The sequence below is a fragment of the Crinia signifera genome, chromosome 5 (genome assembly GCF_055691185.1).
Source record: "Crinia signifera chromosome 5, ASM5569118v1, whole genome shotgun sequence".
Classification (NCBI taxonomy): domain Eukaryota; kingdom Metazoa; phylum Chordata; class Amphibia; order Anura; family Myobatrachidae; genus Crinia; species Crinia signifera.
Genome location: NC_139221.1, coordinates 108,280,388 through 108,301,284, shown reverse-complemented (window position 1 = coordinate 108,301,284; position 20,897 = coordinate 108,280,388). Strand labels below are relative to the sequence as shown.

The window sequence follows — 20,897 nt, the reverse complement described above, 5'->3', positions numbered from 1 at the left end:
AGAGCATATACTGGATCAAACAATATTTATTTACATTTTCTTATATAGTGCAGCAGATTCCATTGCACTTTACAATAGTGAACAGTGATAAAACAAACTGTGTAACAGACAGACAGACTTGGAGGTAGGAGGGCCCTGCTGTAAGCTTACAATCTATATTGAGACTTGTACAACAACAAAATAGATGAGAAACAAAGGGTGAGATTTAATATGATGAGAGATTCAGAAAGTGAGAGATTTGGTAAGAGATCTCCATTTTTTTTGAAAGCGGCAATCATTTATACTTCAAAATCAATCTGGTTTTGCAGTGTAAATGATTGCCGCTTTAAAAAAATTTAGATTTCTTACCAAATCTCTCATCCTATAAAATCTCACCCTGATTGTCTATTACCTGTACAACAATAGCTGCCTGAAGCAAGAGTAACAAAAGTGTCAAAACTATATCAACAAGTCAATGGAAGCACTAGCTGTTCTTATACTTGCTATAATATGCCATACATCTGTGATTTCTCAATATCTTCCCTGACTACTATCATAGTTGGCTGAAGGAGATGCTGTCACTTTCTCCACGATAACAGTGTTATGGCTGTAGCTTAATGGTATTTTCTAATTCACTATACTTCAGAACAAGATTTCGCCAATCTAGTGATAAAAACGAAAACTCTCTCCAGGAAATATACATATACTTAAAAATAGATTGTTTTATACATTACTCTGCTCACACATTGAAGTCTTTCAGCTGTGCATTGCACTGTATGTAGATAGGATTTTCAGGCAGGTAGCAATCACTAAAACATAAAACAGAAGTGGATTATTATTAGATCCATACTGTATATCAATTTCTCTGTTTTTTTTTTCTTTCAGTTGACTTCCAAATTCCAACAGTAAGGGGGGTTTCAATCGGGTGTGGATTGTATTGTCGACCCGACTTAGGTCGACAGTAATTAGGTCGACACCATTGGGTCGACAGGCAGCAAGGTCGACAGGGTTCTAGAACAACGTGGGTGAAGGTCGACAGGTGTCTAGGTCGACATGGGTTTCGGTCGACAAATGCATTAGGTCGACATGGATTTGGTCGACAGGTTGTGAGGTCGACAGGTTGTGAGGTCGACATGGGTTTTTTCAATGTTTTTTTACCCGAATGTCAACACAGTCGACATGGACACAGTTGGAAGTCAACCGCAGCCCCTAGCAGCGCTCGCAGCTCTCGCAATGCTTCGGGCATGGTGCCTCACTGCACTCGGCACATTATTTTATTCTCCCACCACGCCCTAGTGCAGTGGTAGCCAACCCCAGTCCTCGAGAGCTACCAACAGTTCACAGTTTATATCTCACCTTACAGATACACAGGTGCACTCATTATTGACTGACACATTTTAAAAGATCCACAGGTGGCGCTAATTATTTCACTTGTGGAGACATGGAAAACGTTAACTGTTGGTAGCTCTCGAGGACTGGAGTTGGCTTCCCCTGGCCTAGTGGATGGTAGGGCATGAAATACCGTCTGTCGGCACATGTTGGCTCAAAAAACAGTGAAAAAACCCATGTCGACCTCGCGACCTATCCAATGTCGATCTAACGCATTTGTCGACCTAAAACCATGTCGACCTTGTCCCATGTCAACCTTCATCCATGTCGACCTAGAACCCTGTCGAGCTTGTTGCCTGTCGACCCAACGGTGTCGACCTAATGACTGTCGACCTAAGTTGGGTCGACAATACGACAGTATCCCATTCAATCCCCTCCGATGGGGGAAATAGAAACGAACGAATATTCAATGCTCTCTTGAACGACAGCATTGAAGAGGCAGATCGACAGAACGGGACCGATTTTTAGCTGTCGGCCCCATTTTGCTGAGAATGGCCGTGAATTGTCCCGATCAAGGCCGGACCTAGACAATCCATGGTCATTTACATAGACACCCCCGCCCCCCTTTTCACCGATCGTCAGGTGGGACAATGAAACGCGCCTGCCGATTTGTGATCGAGCAAAACAAAAATGGGCCAGGGTCACAGCCCTGTATTGTATCGACAACAATGACGCATAGGTGGGCTTTTTCCACTTTCCAGTTTTTGTATCTGTCCCCAGAACATCAATCCATCACAAAATATCAACCTGATGTTAGAATCCATCGCTAGGGCTGCTTTAATTATGACACTACAGCCCAGTAAATATCACACAATTCTATATTCTGTGCGGCTTCTGTGTGCGGTGTGTACTAATACAATGGTTACCAGGAACTTTTGTTAGGGGCATAGCCATTGCAGAACACTGAGGGCCTTATTCTAGTTCACTCTTAGAGGCAAATTCCTTCTCAGATGGACAAATCCATGTGCACTGCAGGTGGGGCAGATATAACAGGTGCAGATAGAATTAGATTTGGGTGGGGTTTTTCTTCAAAGTGAGATCTATATTGCAGTGTAAAAATAAAGCAGTCAATATTTTCCCTGCACAGAAACAAAATAACTCACCCAAATCTAATTCTATCTGCACCTGTTACATCTGCCCCCTGCAGTGCACATGATTTTTTCCATCTGAGAAGGAATTTGCCTTCAAGAGTGAACTAGAATAAGGCCCTTAGTGATTAACTGATTATGTGTCTCATGTGCAGGGGCTGGCTGGCAACTTTTAGCCTAGGGGGCAAGTCCAGAGCACTGGCCCATAATCAGCCAAGTCACCGTCGGAAGGAATGCTTTTGCGCGCCGTAGGCGCGCCGAAAAATTAGGGGCGTGGCCTATCATAAGGGGCGTTGCCTGTACCATGATTGTATTGTGTACCTGCAGATTGCACATTTTAGCGAACCTTGTAATACCCATTACACATAAAGCCACATGCCGTAATGCCAATTACACATTATGCTGAACACCATGATGCCAGTTACACATTACGCCCAAACACTGCGATGCTAATTACTCAATACACCGCACACTGTGATGCTAATTACACATTATGCTGCACACCTTGATGCCCATTACACCCCATACTGTGATGGCAATTACCCAATGCTCCCCACACCGTAATGTCCATTACGCCCCATACCATGATGCCCATTACACCGCACAATGTGATGTCCACAGTGCCAGATATGCCCCCACAGTGCAAGATATTCCGCCACAGTACCAAATACACATATGCCCCCACAGTGCCAGACACAAATGCCGCCACAGTGCCAGATATTCTGCCACAGTGCCAAATACGCATATTCCTCCACAGTGCCAGATATGCCCCCAGAGTGCCAGAGACACATATGCCCCCACAGTGCCAGAGACACATATGCCCCCACAGTGCCAGAGACACATATTCCCCCACAGTGCCAAAGACACATATGCCCCCACAGTGCCAGAGACACATATGCCCCCACAGTGCCAGAGACACATATGCCCCCTCAGTGCCAGAGACACATATGCCCCCTCAGTGCCAGAGACACATATTCCCCCACAGTGCCAAAGACACATATGCCCCCACAGTGCCAGATATGCCCCCACAGTGCCAGAGACACATATGCCCCCACAGTGCCAGAGACACATATGCCCCCACAGTGCCAAATACACATATGCCCCCACAGTGCCAAATACACATATGCCCCCACAGTGCCAGACACATATGCCCCCACAGTGCCAGATACACATATGTCCCCACAGTGCCAGATACACATATGCCCCCACAGTGCCAGATACACATATGCCCCCACAGTGCCAGATATGCCCCCACAGTGCCAAATACACATATGCCCCACAGTGCCAGATACACATATGCCCCCACAGTGCCAAATACACATATGCCCCCACAGTGCCAGATACACATATGCCCCCACAGTGCCAAATACACATATGCCCCACTGTGCCAGATACACATATGCCCCCACAGTGCCAAATACATATATGCCCCCACAGTGCCAGATATGCCCCCACAGTGCCAGATACACATATGCCCCCACACAGTGCCAGATATGCCCCCACACAGTGCCAGATATGCCCCCACACAGTGCCAGATATGCCCCCACACAGTGCCAGATATGCCCCCACACAGTGCCAGATATGCCCCCCACAGTGACAGAAACACATATGCTGGGGTGAGGGAGGGGGGGGGGAGAGCGCTTACCCACTCGCTAGCTGCGGGCCGTGCTGCGGCTGGATCAGCTTCTCCAGCCCTCCTGCGCTGGCCGCGGCTTCCAGAACACGGCCGCGGCTACAGGAAAATGGCCGCCGGCCTCCTGCACTGAGAACATGTCCTCAGTGCAGGGGGCCGGCGGCCATTTTCCTGTAGCCGCGGCCATAGGTGTGCGCAGCCCCTTTTATTAGGGGGTGCACTCCCCATATACATAGAGTAGAAACAGGGACAGGGCACGCCAGAGGTGCGCAACAAAAATTTACATTGTAATGCCCATTACACATTATGCCATACTCCGTAATGTCCATTAAACTTTATGCCACACTCTGTAATGTCCATTACACAATATACCAAACACCATAATGGCCATTACATATTATGCCACATGCTGTAATGCCCATTACACATCATGCCACACACCATAAAGCCCATAACACAATATAACACTGTAATGCCAATTACACATACGAAAACATGCTTTGATGCCTATTACATATTATGCCACATAAGTCCTGGGCAGAGAGCGGGGACAGCAGACGGGCAGAGAGCGGTGGGCCACCCGCCCAATTTCCTTGATACATCAGGTGCAATGTATCAAATGCAATTCCCGTTCCCTGCTGCTGGTAGGGGGTCCAACCTGGAGATCATACTGTACGTGCAGCACGTATTCTCTCCAGGTCTGATCAGATCGGAAGTGAGACACATGCTATTTGGGCTGATTTCTCATGAAATCGGGCACAAATTGCATAGTGTATGGGGGCTGTTAATCTGCCACATTTTACATATGATCATACAATCCTTAGATGTTTAATATCCATCCCTCACATCATGCAGCCTATATGTGTAATTCACTTTTCCTAACTCATACCTTATAAAATATAATTAACAATACCTCCCCCTCCCCCATGCTTTGATAAACTAATTTTAATTTTTGCTCCGCTCTGACCTCTGACCTGTGCCCGGCTCCTGAGTCCCGCTTCCCTGCCTGTGTGCGGTGTGCCTGCAGTGCACCCCTCTCCCCTGCCTGGTGAGTCGGCGGGCGGGCGGGACGGAGGTGGCGGCGGGGGACGGCTGCTGCGGGCACTGGTGTTGGTGGGGGCCAGGTACGGCGGAGGTGGTGGCATGGAGCGGTTGCTGGCTGCTGCCTGGAGGGGGTGGGGTGCAGCGAGTGTTGGTGGCAGCCTGGTGCAGAGGGAAAGGGGTACGGAGGTGGCTGTGACAGTTCCTCTCCATTCACAGCCACCACCGCACGTCACTGCTATCATTACCTACTGCTGCCGGGAGTCTGCTTTGCTTGTGTCATGACAGTGCGCGCGGCGCGACCACGCTGCAGAGAAACAGACTGTGCGCAGCGCAGGAAGTAAGTGTGTGGGCGGGCCGGGGATTCAGAGACATCGCGTATATGGGGAGAAACACTGTGCGCCGCAGCCAATACCTTCTCCGGCCAGCGCTACTTCATGCAGGCGGCTCAGCTCAGAAGCATGAGCGGAGCCGCCGCTACCATTGGGCAGCCTATTCAGCCGGTAAAAATGGTACTGCGTGCAAACATGAGGGGTGTCATTAGGAGGTGCCTGTGCACCCCCGGCACCCCCCGTGCGCACGCCTATGGCCGCGGCCGTGTTCTGTAAGCCGCGGCCAGTGCAGGAGGGCTGGAGAAGCTGATCCAGCCGCAGCACGGCCCGCAGCCAGTGGGTGGGTAAGCGGCCCGGGGGGCATATGGCACTCTGCCCCCCGGCCCAGCCCGCCCCTGCTCATGTGAGTGATCCAGATGAGACAAGTATACCCTGTAAAGCCTGGTTTCACTCGCTCTGAGCTGATGATATTCTGAGGACTTACTGATGTGCAGTATGCTGTGGAAATCTGATTCTGATGTTGACTGAAGAAGTCTTTTCTGGAAGCTTTACCAAGAGACTTTGGGTGTATTTAATTGTTATATTGCCCCTGATCTCCCATTTAAAGTTTTGGGAGATTGTAAGGGGATATTCGGTTGATTTTATTTTTTTTGGACATATTGCGCTCATTGTGGTTAGGTCAGTGGTTCCCAAACTTTTTAAACTCACGGCACCCTAGAGCATCAGAATTTTTTTCACACCACCCCTAGTCTAAAAGTTTCTTATTCTGTAAATTGATTTGTATGTAATAAATGGGTTTATTTATGGGTGAGGGACAGGATTAGCTGTTTGTTCACATATTTTTATTATTGGTAGCCCACCAGCAATGTTTTTGCCTTTTACAATGACCATAAATAATTTCAATTGCCTCTAGACCACTAATCCAAGGCACCCCTGCAAGTGTCCCGAGGCACCCCAGGGAGCCTAGGCACACAGTTTGGGAACCACTGGGTTAGGTTTAGCCACGCATTGCAGCTCACCACCCCTGGGGATATAGAGCTGAAATGCTGGTAAAAAACAATTGCATATTGCCCTTGGTATCCTGTTCACAGTCTGGTTCATTTTTTTAAATATATATTTTATTGTTTTTTACAGAGGTATTATAATTATAAAGACGTGTCAAACATCACAAGACAATAAAAAGTTCAAATCGTAAAGACAAATCAACATAAAGAAACAAATAACAACAACATTGACATTATTATAAGTGAAAAGTAGGGTAGGGAAAAACTCAAGAGGAAAGAGAAAGAAGGTGAAATCACTAATAGCCTACTGTAAAAATGACCATATCATAAAATAAGTCACTTTACTAAATTAAAAATCAGAAATATAAAGAAAAATGTGTTTTACATAATATCTAAAACTCCAAATCATCTGGAAAGGGATCAGATAGATCAGACAACCAAGTGGAAAGAGACAGTGATGCAGCATACGATATACGGTACATCTATACATCAAAGTAAATTCCAGTCAGTGTTCTCATACAATTTAAGGATATGGCTTTGAGTTGTTTCATCTGGAGTGTTAATAAAGGGGTTCCATTTTTATAACATTTTTTAACCCCCTTGTTAATGTCAGGTATAGTAGATCTACTAGTCCAGTGGTTCCCAACCCTGGTCCTCAAGTATCCCCAACAGTGCACATTTTCCAGGTCACCAAGCAGGTGCACTCATTCTTCAGACACATTTTAACCCCTTCCTGACACAGCATGTTTTTGCCTTCCTGACAGAGCCCTTTTTTTCAAATCTGACATGTATCACTTAAGTGGGGATAACTTTTTTTTGCTTTTACTTATCCCAGTGATTTTGAGATTGTTTTTTCGTGACACATTGTACTTCAAGTTAGTGGTAAATTTTCGTCGATACAGTCTGTGTTTTTTTGTGAAAAATACCAAAATGTCGGAAAAAAATGGAAAATTTAGCAATTTGCAAAATGTTAAATTTTCTGCTTGTGAGACAAATAATCATACCACTCAAAATAGTTAATAACTAACATAGACCATATGTCTACTTTATGTTTCCATCATTATTTCAACTTCCTTTTAATTTTTTTGGACACTAGGAGGCTTACGAATAGCAAATTTTCAAATTTTCAAGAAAATTTCAAACACTGATTTTTTTAGGGACCAGTTCAGTTCTGATGTGACTTTGAGGGACTTGTATGTGAGACAACCCCATAAATGATGCCATTTCAAAAACTGCACCCCTCACAGTATTCAAAACAGCATTTTGGAAGTTTGTTAACCCTTTAGGTGTTTCACAGGAATTAAAACAAAGTGTAGGTGAAATTTCAAAATTTCATTTTTTTTGCAGATTTTCAATTTTAATACATTTTTCTAAGGAACACAGTACATTTTACTAGAGAAATGTGACTAAAAATTGATTCCCCCAATTCTTTTGTTTTCATAAATATCCTATATGTGGCCCTAGTGTGCACGTTGACCAAACCACAGGCTTCATAATAGAAGGAGCACCTACTTGATTTTGGAGCCTCCTTTTTATGAGATTATTTTTTAGGCACCATGTAGGTTTCTAGGCACCATAAGATGCTAAAAGTTAGGAACCCCCCCACAAGTGACCCCATTTTGCAAACTACACCCCTCAGGGAATTCATCTAGGGGTATAGTGTACATTTCAAACCCCCAGGGGTTTCACCAATTGTGGTACAACTGGGCAGTGAAAATGAAAAATTAATTTTTTTACACAACAATGCAGTTCTGGCTCCAAATTTGTCATTTTCACAAGGAATGAAGGAGACAAAGCACCCCAAAATCTGTGCCCCAATTTCTCCCGAGTACGGCAATGCCTCACATGTGACCAAAAAATACCAGTTGGGTGCATGGCAGGACTCAGAAGGGAAGGAGTGATTTTTGGATTTTGCAGCTCAGATTCTGGTGGAATGTTGGTGGGTGCTATGTCGCATTAGCAAGACCCCCGAAGCACCAATACAGTGGAACCCCCCCACAAGTGACCCCATTTTGCAAACTACACCCCTCAGGGAATTCATCTAGGGGTATAGTGTACATTTCAAACCCCCAGGGGTTTCACCAATTTTGATACAACTGGGCTGTGCAACTGAAAAATTACATTTTTTACACAAAAATGCAGTTCTGGCTCAAAATTTTTCATTTTCACAAGGAAAGAAGGAGACAAAGCACCCCAAAATCTGTGCCCCAATTTCTCCCGAGTATGGCAATGCCTCACATGTGACCAAAAAATACCAGTTGGGTGCATGGCAGGACTCAGAAGGGAAGGAGTGATTTTTGGATTTTGCAGCTCAGATTCTGGTGGAATTTTGGTGGGTGCTATGTCGCATTAGCAAGACCCCCAAAGCACCAATACAGTGGAAGCCCCCCACAAGTGACCCCATTTTGCAAACTACACCCCTCAGGGAATTCATCTAGGGGTATAGTGTACATTTCAAACCCCCAGGGGTTTCACCAATTTTGATACAACTGGGCTGTGCAAATGAAAAATTACATTTTTTTACACAAAAATGCAGTTCTGGCTCAAAATTTTTCATTTTCAGAAGGTATGAAGGAGAAAAAGCACCCCAAAATCTGTGCCCCAATTTCTCCCGAGTATGGCAATGCCTCATATGTGACCAAAAAATACCAGTTGGGTGCATGGCAGGACTCAGAAGGGAAGGAGTGATTTTTGGTGGTGGAATGAATGGTGGGTGTCGCATTAGCAAGACCCCTGAAGCACCCATACAGTGGAACCCCCCCACAAGTGACCCCATTTTGCAAACTACACCCTTCAGGGAATTCATCTAGGGGTATAGTGTACATTTCAAACCCCCAGGGGTTTCACCAATTTTGATACAACTGGGCAGTGAAAATGTAAAAATTTAATTTTTCATTTTCACAGCTCAGTTGTATAAAAATTGGTGAAACCCCTGGGGGTTTGAAATGTACACTATACCCCTTGATGAATTCCCTAAAGGGTGTTGTTTGCAAAATGGGGTCACTTGTGGGGGGGTTCCACTGTATGGGTGCTTCAGGGGTCTTGCTAATGCGACATAGCACCCACCATTCATTCCACCACCAAAAATCACTCCTTCCCTTCTGAGTCCTGCCATGCACCCAACTGGTATTTTTTGGTCACATATGAGGCATTGCCGTACTCGGGAGAAATTGGGGCACAGATTTTGGGGTGCTTTGTCTCCTTCATTCCTTGTGAAAACGAAAAATTTTGAGCCAGTACTGCATTTTTGTGTAAAAAATTAAATTTTTTTACACAAAAATGCAGATCTCCAGGGTGCTGGCGTTCCTGCCTGGCTTCCCCGTCAGACTGGCTCTCCGTGATGACGTCACCGTCCCTGGGATTCCTAGTCTACAGGGCAGGCTTCAGTGGTTGCCTAGCAACCCTCCGGAGAGTTTGGCTGCATAGGAACAGAACAGACGGCGCAAGGTTATTTACAGCAAAAATAGAACCAAGTGCAAGTTGCAAAAATAAGTGAAAATGAAATAACACTAGAGAGACATGTAGACTGTCACCGGGCACCAAGTAAGAGAAAAAGTGGGAGACGCAGCAAGGGGTTAGAGGGTAGGAGAGAGGCAGGTTATTTACAGAAACATGCTGAAACATAATTGTTCATTGAGTCCTTTGGGGCTAATGGTATCAAGTCTGTGAATCCAGCTGGTTTCAAGCTGTAGCAATTTCTTTCCTCTGTCACCTCCGCGATGGTCATCAGGGATCTGGTCGATGATGATGTAGCGTAAACTGGCTAATGAATGTTTTTCCGCTGCAAAGTGTTTCGCTACTGGCTGGTCCATGGGTTTATTGTTGATCGCAGCTTTGATTGCAGAGCGATGGAGCGCAATGCGCTCTTTAAAAGTCCTGATGGTTTTTCCCACGTACCCTAATCCGCAGGGACACAGGATAAGATAGACTACGTGGGTGCTGGAACAAGTCAGGGGATATTTGATTTTGAATTTGAAGCCCAAATGGGGATGATTGAACGTTCTAGAATGTAACATCGCGTTGCAGGTGGTGCAACCTGTGCATCTATAGCACCCACCTGGTTTTTTGAATGTCCCAGCCGGGACTCTGGATGATATGTCAGTCCTGACTAGCCAGTCGCGGATGTTCTTCCCCCTGGTGTAGCAGGACATCAGTTTGGAGGTCTTAAGTTCTTTCAGGTCTCTATCAGATTGGAGTATGGGCCATAGGTCTCTTGAGGTTGTGGAGATAGATGTATCGGCCACGTTGAACGACCGGACCCATCGGATCGTGTCAGTGGTGGTTGTAGGTTTCTCTCGTCTTTTAAGTGCGGTTTCACGGCTGATGAGATCCACTCGCTTTCGGGCTTTATCTACTGTACTTTTGGAGTAGCCTCTCGAGAGGAATTTCTCCTGCATTTTCTCCAAGTCAGGCTGTAAGTGAGCATCATTGTTGGTGATCCTCTTAACCCGAAGCAGTTGCGAAAACGGTAATCCCCGTTTAAGGGCTGGCGGGTGGTGACTTTGAGCAAGGAGCAGAGTGTTCCTGTCCGTTGGTTTGGAGAAGATTGACGTTTTGAGTTTACCTTCTGCTTTTGTGATGCAGACGTCTAGGTAATTTACGGAGGTAAGACTCATAGAATACGTGTACTTGATGGGGCTGGGTTGGGAGTTGATATTGTCAATAGCTGCCACAAACTCTGCTTGAGTTCCAGTCCATAATAGAAGCACGTCATCGATGTACCTCGTATAGAAGCTGATCCTGGTGCTCAATTCACCGGTGAGGAAGGTATGATGTTCAAGGGTCGCCATGTATGCATTTGCGTAGGCTGGAGCGACTGGAGATCCCATAGCGCATCCAGCGCATTGGAGGTAGAATTTTTTGTTGAAGAAGAAGTAGTTTCTATGTAGGATCAGGGACAGTAGTGAGATGAAAAGATCTATTGCAGGACCTTGGTATTCTGTGTCCTGTTCCAGGAGTTCCCTGGTAGCTGTAAGACCTCCTTCGTGGGGGATGCTCGTATAGAGGCTGCTGATGTCGAGGGTGATGAGCCATGTGTCATCTGGTATCGTCTCAATCTGGTCTAATTTAGTGAGGAGATGGGTAGTATCTTGCAGGTAGGCTGGGGTTTTTTGGATGACAGGTTGAAGGAATTTGTCCAGAAAGGAAGAGATGGGGCTGTACAGGGAGTCTCTGGCCGAAATGATAGGCCTGCCCAGTGGATTTTGAAGATTTTTATGTATTTTAGGTAGACAATACATCAAGGGTACTCGGGGGAAGTCAGTGGTCAGGTAACTTTTGACTGAGTATTCTTTCTTGGGTAACGGCTTCGGAGAGGATGATGTCCAACTCTTTTTTGTACCGTGGGGTAGGGTCATTGGGTAGCAGCATGTAGGTTTCCGTTTTGGAAAGCTGTGACATGATTTCTTTCTGGTAGTCTGCAACGTCCCAGACGACGATGCCACCCCCCTTGTCAGCCGGGAGGAACATCACGTCATCATATTGGCTCATGTTCCTGAGGGCCGTCCACTCATCTTTGGATAAGTTGGAGACTTTATCTTTGTTCCCACCTGGAATTGTGGACGAGTGTGATAAATTCACTTTGGTTTCCAAGACTTTTGAAAAGCTGAGTGCCACGATACTTCCTCTCTACATACCTGCCTTGCGTGCAGCACCCCGGCAATTTGACTATTCCTTTGGCTTTCTTTGGAGTGCCTTCATCTCTATTCTACATATGTTGCTGGGCTAACATTAGCCTTAGCATTCAGGAACGTGCACCCTCAGCCACCCGTTTACAGCAAGCTTTGAACAAACCAAGTTTCCGTGCCACCGCAGCTGTTTACCCGCCCTGGGTCTCTGTGGTTGTGTTTTAACTGCTGGTGATTGGTGTCGACACAGATTTGCCATACCTGGACTGCACAATGTCATTTCCAAACTCTCAATCTGAGAGAGTGGACAATCCCCTGGGACCACAGTTGCCGTTAGGAGAAAGACTTCACTTCTCTGAGGATGAATCCTCAGCCACTTTGTTCAAACAGAGATTTACCGAATTGGAGGGAGAATTGACCCCTGAAGATATTTACAACAATTTATTCAAAATGAGAAAGAAAGAAGTGGAATTCTTGCTCCACGGTGTAACACTGTCTGAATACTTTCGAGAGAAAAAAATCCCCAGGGGCTTTAGAATTCGAAACACCCCTACCATTGGCAGATACAGCCACGAATTCTGCCGCAAATGGTGCGCCATTTTAAATAACTGTTCCTTCGACCTGATCACCTTGGTGATCAGCGAGGCAGCATTAGAGATGGAACGGACCCGCAGCAAGATAGCGGAGTATGAGAGAATGCATCTTTCTACACTGACTGCTGACACTAAGGAAGATTGGTTAACCAAGCTTACCACACAAGTGACCATCTTTAAGAAAGAACTCGTGGAGTTCAAGAAAAACAAATTCAATCGTGTTAATAGAGATTACAGCGAACAGAGTGTGTACCGGTGGATCTCTGGCCCCTACAGACCACCCAACAAGGGCAGACAATCCAGACGCCGCAACTTTCGCACATCTGGCCCCGAGGGCCAAAGTGAAACTGCCTCATCGGCAAGTGATACTGGGTCCCTTTCTACGGCGTCAAAAAACTCCAGGCGCCCCCCCATAGGGGTAAAAACACGAGCCGAAAGGATCAGAGGAAACGACCCCCTAGAAGAGGAGGACAATGCCGCAGGATCCAGAGGCAAAGGGCGAGCAGCAACGAAAAAACCCTAGTCTTCAATATCTCCAAACGGACTCTCTCAGACGCAGAAACCCAGGTTCTCAACAAAGGGCTTTCCTACGTCCCGACAAACCAATTCAAAACTCTTGATTGGAAGATCGAGAATATGAGACTGAACCGGAGTCTGAGATTGAAGGAATACTTCAGCCGAGAAACCACACTTCCGCCCTACCCTCCCCCCATCCCCTCGATTTACTCACAATTCAAACTAAAATCCAAGTTTGACCCACCGTCCCAAAATGTGGCGATACAAAGCTTTTCAAAAGTCTTGGAAACCAAAGTGAATTTATCACACTCGTCCACAATTCCAGGTGGGAACAAATATAAAGTCTCCAACTTATCCAAAGATGCGTGGACGGCCCTCAGGAACATGAGCCAATATGATGACGTGATGTTCCTCCCGGCTGACAAGGGGGGTGGCATCGTCGTCTGGGACGTTGCAGACTACCAGAAAGAAATCATGTCACAGCTTTCCAAAACGGAAACCTACATGCTGCTACCCAATGACCCTACCCCACGGTACAAAAAAGAGTTGGACATCATCCTCTCCGAAGCCGTTACCCAAGAAAGAATACCCAGCTCAGTCAAAAGTTACCTGACCACTGACTTCCCCCGAGTACCCTTGATGTATTGTCTACCTAAAATACATAAAAATCTTCAAAATCCACCGGGCAGGCCTATCATTTCGGCCAGAGACTCCCTGTACAGCCCCATCTCTTCCTTTCTGGACAAATTCCTTCAACCTGTCATCCAAAAAACCCCAGCCTACCTGCAAGATACTACCCATCTCCTCACTAAATTAGACCAGATTGAGACGATACCAGATGACACATGGCTCATCACCCTCGACATCAGCAGCCTCTATACGAGCATCCCCCACGAAGGAGGTCTTACAGCTACCAGGGAACTCCTGGAACAGGACACAGAATACCAAGGTCCTGCAATAGATCTTTTCATCTCACTACTGTCCCTGATCCTACATAGAAACTACTTCTTCTTCAACAAAAAATTCTACCTCCAATGCGCTGGATGCGCTATGGGATCTCCAGTCGCTCCAGCCTACGCAAATGCATACATGGTGACCCTTGAACATCATACCTTCCTCACCGGTGAATTGAGCACCAGGATCAGCTTCTATACGAGGTACATCGATGACGTGCTTCTATTATGGACTGGAACTCAAGCAGAGTTTGTGGCAGCTATTGACAATATCAACTCCCAACCCAGCCCCATCAAGTACACGTATTCTATGAGTCTTACCTCCGTAAATTACCTAGACGTCTGCATCACAAAAGCAGAAGGTAAACTCAAAACGTCAATCTTCTCCAAACCAACGGACAGGAACACTCTGCTCCTTGCTCAAAGTCACCACCCGCCAGCCCTTAAACGGGGATTACCGTTTTCGCAACTGCTTCGGGTTAAGAGGATCACCAACAATGATGCTCACTTACAGCCTGACTTGGAGAAAATGCAGGAGAAATTCCTCTCGAGAGGCTACTCCAAAAGTACAGTAGATAAAGCCCGAAAGCGAGTGGATCTCATCAGCCGTGAAACCGCACTTAAAAGACGAGAGAAACCTACAACCACCACTGACACGATCCGATGGGTCCGGTCGTTCAACGTGGCCGATACATCTATCTCCACAACCTCAAGAGACCTATGGCCCATACTCCAATCTGATAGAGACCTGAAAGAACTTAAGACCTCCAAACTGATGTCCTGCTACACCAGGGGGAAGAACATCCGCGACTGGCTAGTCAGGACTGACATATCATCCAGAGTCCCGGCTGGGACATTCAAAAAACCAGGTGGGTGCTATAGATGCACAGGTTGCACCACCTGCAACGCGATGTTACATTCTAGAACGTTCAATCATCCCCATTTGGGCTTCAAATTCAAAATCAAATATCCCCTGACTTGTTCCAGCACCCACGTAGTCTATCTTATCCTGTGTCCCTGCGGATTAGGGTACGTGGGAAAAACCATCAGGACTTTTAAAGAGCGCATTGCGCTCCATCGCTCTGCAATCAAAGCTGCGATCAACAATAAACCCATGGACCAGCCAGTAGCGAAACACTTTGCAGCGGAAAAACATTCATTAGCCAGTTTACGCTACATCATCATCGACCAGATCCCTGATGACCATCGCGGAGGTGACAGAGGAAAGAAATTGCTACAGCTTGAAACCAGCTGGATTCACAGACTTGATACCATTAGCCCCAAAGGACTCAATGAACAATTATGTTTCAGCATGTTTCTGTAAATAACCTGCCTCTCTCCTACCCTCTAACCCCTTGCTGCGTCTCCCACTTTTTCTCTTACTTGGTGCCCGGTGACAGTCTACATGTCTCTCTAGTGTCATTTCATTTTCACTTATTTTTGCAACTTGCACTTGGTTCTATTTTTGCTGTAAATAACCTTGCGCCGTCTGTTCTGTTCCTATGCAGCCAAACTCTCCGGAGGGTTGCTAGGCAACCACTGAAGCCTGCCCTGTAGACTAGGAATCCCAGGGACGGTGACGTCATCACGGAGAGCCAGTCTGACGGGGAAGCCAGGCAGGAACGCCAGCACCCTGGAGAAGGCGCGCAGGACTGAACGGAGGCAATATAGGTGAGTGTTTGAATGTCTGTCATTTGTTCTCATGCCTTGAAGACGGAATAAACCCCCGAAACGTTGCTTAGTACTCTTGTGTACCTTGCCTTTATTACAAGACCGGAGTGTGCCACGATACTTCCTCTCTACATACCTGCCTTGCGTGCAGCACCCCGGCAATTTGACTATTCCTTTGGCTTTCTTTGGAGTGCCTTCATCTCTATTCTATATATATATATATATATATATATATATATATATATATATACATATATATATATATATATACGTATATATATACATATACATATATATATATATATATATATATGTGTATATATATATATATGATTTCATTTTATAAATTTTTTAAGAGTTTTACATGCGGGGGGGTTGGAGCTGGGGCGGAGCGCTGCGGCTGCTTCTTGCTGACAGGGAGCGAGGGAGGGGGAGCGGCTGCCGGAGGGAGAGCAGCTGCCGGGCGGGTGGGAGGGAGGGAGAGCGGCTGCCGGGCGGGTGGGAGGGAGAGCTGCGGATCGGTGGTGATCGGTGCCAGCACCGATCACCGCCGATCCCTGTGTTACCGAGCGGCTTAGCCGCCGGTAACATAGAAATAGCTGTGATTGGCTGTTCACATTTGAACAGCCAATCACAGCGATCGCCGACCGGTGGGGGCATCCCTGCCCCCCCCGGGCGGCGAGGGTGGATGTCTGCTGTCAGGGACAGCATACATTTCCAAACTGTCACCGCGTCTATAGACGCGGTGACAGTTAGAAGCCATGACGTACATGTACGTCATGTGTCGGGAAGTACCTCCCGGCCATGACGTACATGTACGTCAAATGTCGGGAAGGGGTTAAAAGATCTACAGGTGGAGCTAATTATGTCACCTGTGATTCTGTGTGGAGACCTGGAAAACATGCACTGTTGGGGGTACTTGAGGACCAGGGTTGGGAACCACTGTACTAGTCCATTGCATGAGGATTATTGTCTTTGCAATTGTAATCATGGCTGCCGAGAGGGGGGGTAATAAGGACCTGGGCCTGATGGAGGGGCCAGCAGGCAAAAGCAGCAGCACAAGAGCTCAGCACAGCACACGCTGTAGTGCATTGTGCTGTAGAGCTGCTTCTGCTCTGAGCCTCTGCCCCTTCCCCTTGCTCAGCTGCTGTACATGGAGATTTTAAACATCTCCCACAATTAAGCCACACCCCCACAATTTTACCAGGGCCCAACAGACCTCTCAGCTGCATTGATGGCAATAACTACAACTAACAATCGGATGCTCTCTCTCCATCCCTCCTAGTCCTACAGCTTTTGGGCATAAGAGTGTAATTACGGGTCTCAGCTTCACATATAATATACTGCTTGGCAAGTGACATAATATAATGAACAAGCAATGGAATTTTGAGTAGCTTAGTAGATAACAATAAATCACAGAAAAAAAAAAAACATCCTGTTGGATGTAATTACTGTGATGCAAAAGAGACAGATGTATGAAACTCGTTATGGGGCAGAAGTGGTATCAGCGCACGTTGTGTGGCATCGCTTACCTGCGTGACAGGCTAGTTTATCACAAGTCTCGTGTGGCTGCTGGAAGACAGTGGGAGTGCTGCTATGTTTATTGTCATTGTCTCCTGTGCCTTCCAGTCTCTGTATGGCAGAGTACCTAGCATCTCTGCTGCTGGTCGCCACCATTGCAATGTCCACCTTACCACTGCTTCTCGAATAGTATACCTGTGTCTATCAATCTCTGGCTCTGCAAAGATCACCTGTCATCATCCTCTGATCAGCGCGGCAAGGAGGACCCTGCAATTGCCTCAGGCAAAGTTGCAGGACAAACCTAATTTTCCTGTGTTTGGTCACCAGTGTGGTATTCCTGATTGCAGCATAAGTGGATTCCCAACTGGTACGCAAGCACACTATCCAGTTACCGGGTTCAGTTACTCAGTTTCAGCCCAGCTCAAGTCTTGTCTGGTCCAGCCTGGCTCAAGTCCACCTGGATCCAGCCCAGCTCAAGTCCTGCTGGTTCCAGCCTGGCTCAAGTCTACCTGGATCCAGCCTGGCTCAAGTTCTGCTGGTTCCAGCTTGGCTCAAGTCCTGCTGGTTCCAGCCCGATTCAAGCTCCATTGTTATCATTCCAACTGTATATTTCTGTTGGTGACTCGGGTGACCCATTAGAAGAGCCGCAACCTACCCATCGGTGCAGCAAAAAATATTTCCTTGCAGGAGATTTATGGTAAAAACTGCCAACGGGTATAGACTCTGTGTCTTTATGTTTGGTCTTATTGATTTAACCCTGTACTAACAGTGTATTATAAGCTATTGTCACTTCTCTAGACCATCTCAATTACTGCCCATGCGCAGAAGTTATCTGAAGCTGCCTCCACACCATAACTTTCACCACTGGTCCACTGCAGTCACATCTGGATACAGAAAATCCCTCAGTCCTGACAACTCTGACATTATTATGCTATTACTGTAGGTTGATGTACCTGACTTTAGTTACTACAAGTATGTGTACATAGTACACTTAGCCCTGTGTAACCTACCTGGTGCCGTTTTCCAGCATGAAGCTTGTTAACTGAAATATGTTTGTTGACCAAAATGCCATGTCATCAACACCACCAAGGAAATATTCATGGAACCTCTCCACCAGGAAGGGTGATTTTCTAGCGTAAGTGGGGTAAAGCTAGAATAAATAAATAAATAAATAGTCACACCAACACGCCTCAGTGAGCAAGAATTGTAATCTATAATATCAAAATATAAGAATTATATAAAGAATATATATTTATTTACCATCGAGACAGCTAAATGTTCACCATACCTAAAATAATAAAGTATGCATTAGTTTCATAGTTTTACTTGTGTATGTCTTTGTGATTGTTGTAATTACAGTATGTTTCTACTCACAGTTGAAGAAAGAGAATATAAGTGCAGTCAATAATTACATTCTCTTCTATGACTGTCCCATTATAGAACTCCTCATATATCTTAACAAGGTCCTTCACTGGTATATACCTACAGTAGAAGCAGAGAATGAGCGCTGTGTATCTACTGCTCCCAGAAGTACAACTGATAATATGGGTGTTAAAAAATGAATGAGGACAACATGGATAATGAAATCTGGATTTATTTAGTATATAAGATCCTATTTGTTTGTACTTATTGTAAGTGCTCTCATGGGAAGCTATTAGACCTAACATCTAGACATCTTTCTCTCCTCTACATAAAGCCGAGTGACACTCGTTTTCTCTTGGCTTACAATACGTATGTGTACTGTTTCTACAAGCAATCCCACAGAAAAGGTCAAAATCAATTAATGAAATCAAATTCAGTATAAAAAATTACATAAGCAGTTTGAAATTAAAAAAGTACCAGCTAATTAGCTGCCATTTTACAGGTACAGGTGACAGTTAAGGGCAGATTGGTTTTATCTTTGTCCACTTAATCTCTTTCCAAAGCTTATTACAGGTTGAGTATTCCTTATCCAAAATGTTTTTATATTTTAATGAGATATCCTGAGGTATCTTGCATGTATGTTGTATAAACACATCAAACACATGAAATACACACAAATATATTTTATTTGTGCATGAAACATAGTTTTAAAACATGAATCAAATTTGTATACGATCTCAGGCACTGACTTTGAATGCCAAGCAATCATGTCCTTGCACGTATTTAGTGCCAGTTACATATCATGATATCATGTCCCCAGTAGTGCCCGTTGCAGATGTTCCCCAATAAGTTTTTAGCAAAAAACAAAACCTCTATATAGACCCCTAAATCTGACTATGTTGCACTTTACTATGCACTCCTATATAATATATGTGCTGTGTGTAGAGGAGATAGCATAAGGTGCTGAACTGAAGAAGGAAAAGACCACTTCTGATGTTTGTATATATTAACCAGTGTGGTCCTGCTTGTGGCACATAGCAGGGAACCTACACCGCACTAAGAGGCCCATGTACTATTGAATATTTGCAGCTAATTCCCCCAAAACATATGTTTTGGGGAGTAGCTGCAAATATGAAGTATCTACATGCTGCATTTCCTCCTGCCCCACTCGCAGCCACTTCCCCCAAAGATTTCTATGGGGAGTGCAATGCTTCCCAATGTACCAATATCAGGCAGTGTCACATCGGGTCCCAGAGCTACCACCATTCTGTGATGACGGTAGCCCATTGTAGCCCATTGAGCTACTTAGCGCACTGCCAGTGGTGCAGTGTGGGTCAGCCGGGGCTCAGCGCTAACTCGACATGCGCTGACCCCCCGGCACCTGACAGAGCAGATTGCATGGAGGTATCAAGACATTGGGAAAAATGTAATAGGGCTTGAGAATCAGAAAGTGAGAGATTTTCTCTAGTACATTTGGCCTCTTAAGTCTACGGTATGTAGAATATTTACAATTACATTTATACATTTATAATTACATTGTAGCACACAGTTGCAAGAGGCGTGAGTATTGTGAGTATCATCCCTTTATATTTGGGTATATGACTTCTTATTATTTACTACTCTCAAGGTGATTTGCTACTGTTCCGTAACTATGAGTTTTGTGAGTCACTTTCTATGACTCACATACAGTATACTATTTTTAATTCAACTAATTATTTTAATTGTAACTTTCAAAACTCTCTTTTGTACATTATTACAGTGTTTGTATATTTGTTGTCATTAGATCCAATGTATATACTGTGCACCAGCCCTGTGCAGGACCAAATACTATTTTCTTTATAACTACAATATGTAAACCCCGCAGAAATATAGGGCTAAACATATTCATATATATATATATATATATATATATATATATATATATACTCCTTACACAGTTATCTTACCATTTGGGATCTAAATAATGAAAGTCCAGTTCATATTGACTCAGCACATCACTCCCTATACGAAAAACAATAGAATAAATAGTAAAAAGGGTATGACCAAAGAAGGACATTATTAATGTGTATGTAATTGTTTGCTGAGGATTGTTCATCTGAGATCCCAGCACATCAACTTTTTGAAAATTCTCCATAAAGCCATTTACGAAGATCGAGTGCAACAAGTTTAGGAGCCTCGGTTTATACAA

The 20,897-nt window shown here is 45.2% G+C and overlaps 1 protein-coding gene across 2 annotated transcripts in view; it reads right to left on the bottom strand.

The window, feature by feature from the left end:
• GPLD1 (glycosylphosphatidylinositol specific phospholipase D1) overlaps nt 1–20,897 on the bottom strand; it is a 76,230-nt gene that overhangs the window by 44,458 nt on the left and 10,875 nt on the right. For both annotated transcript variants that reach the window (XM_083187837.1, XM_083187838.1), the window contains exons 7-11: nt 20,656–20,710; nt 18,722–18,829; nt 18,608–18,635; nt 18,358–18,497; nt 723–788 (exon numbers count right to left, since the gene is read on the bottom strand). In XM_083187837.1, the coding sequence (XP_083043963.1) occupies nt 723–788; nt 18,358–18,497; nt 18,608–18,635; nt 18,722–18,829; nt 20,656–20,710 (397 nt within the window). The remainder of the gene's footprint in view (nt 1–722; nt 789–18,357; nt 18,498–18,607; nt 18,636–18,721; nt 18,830–20,655; nt 20,711–20,897) is intronic.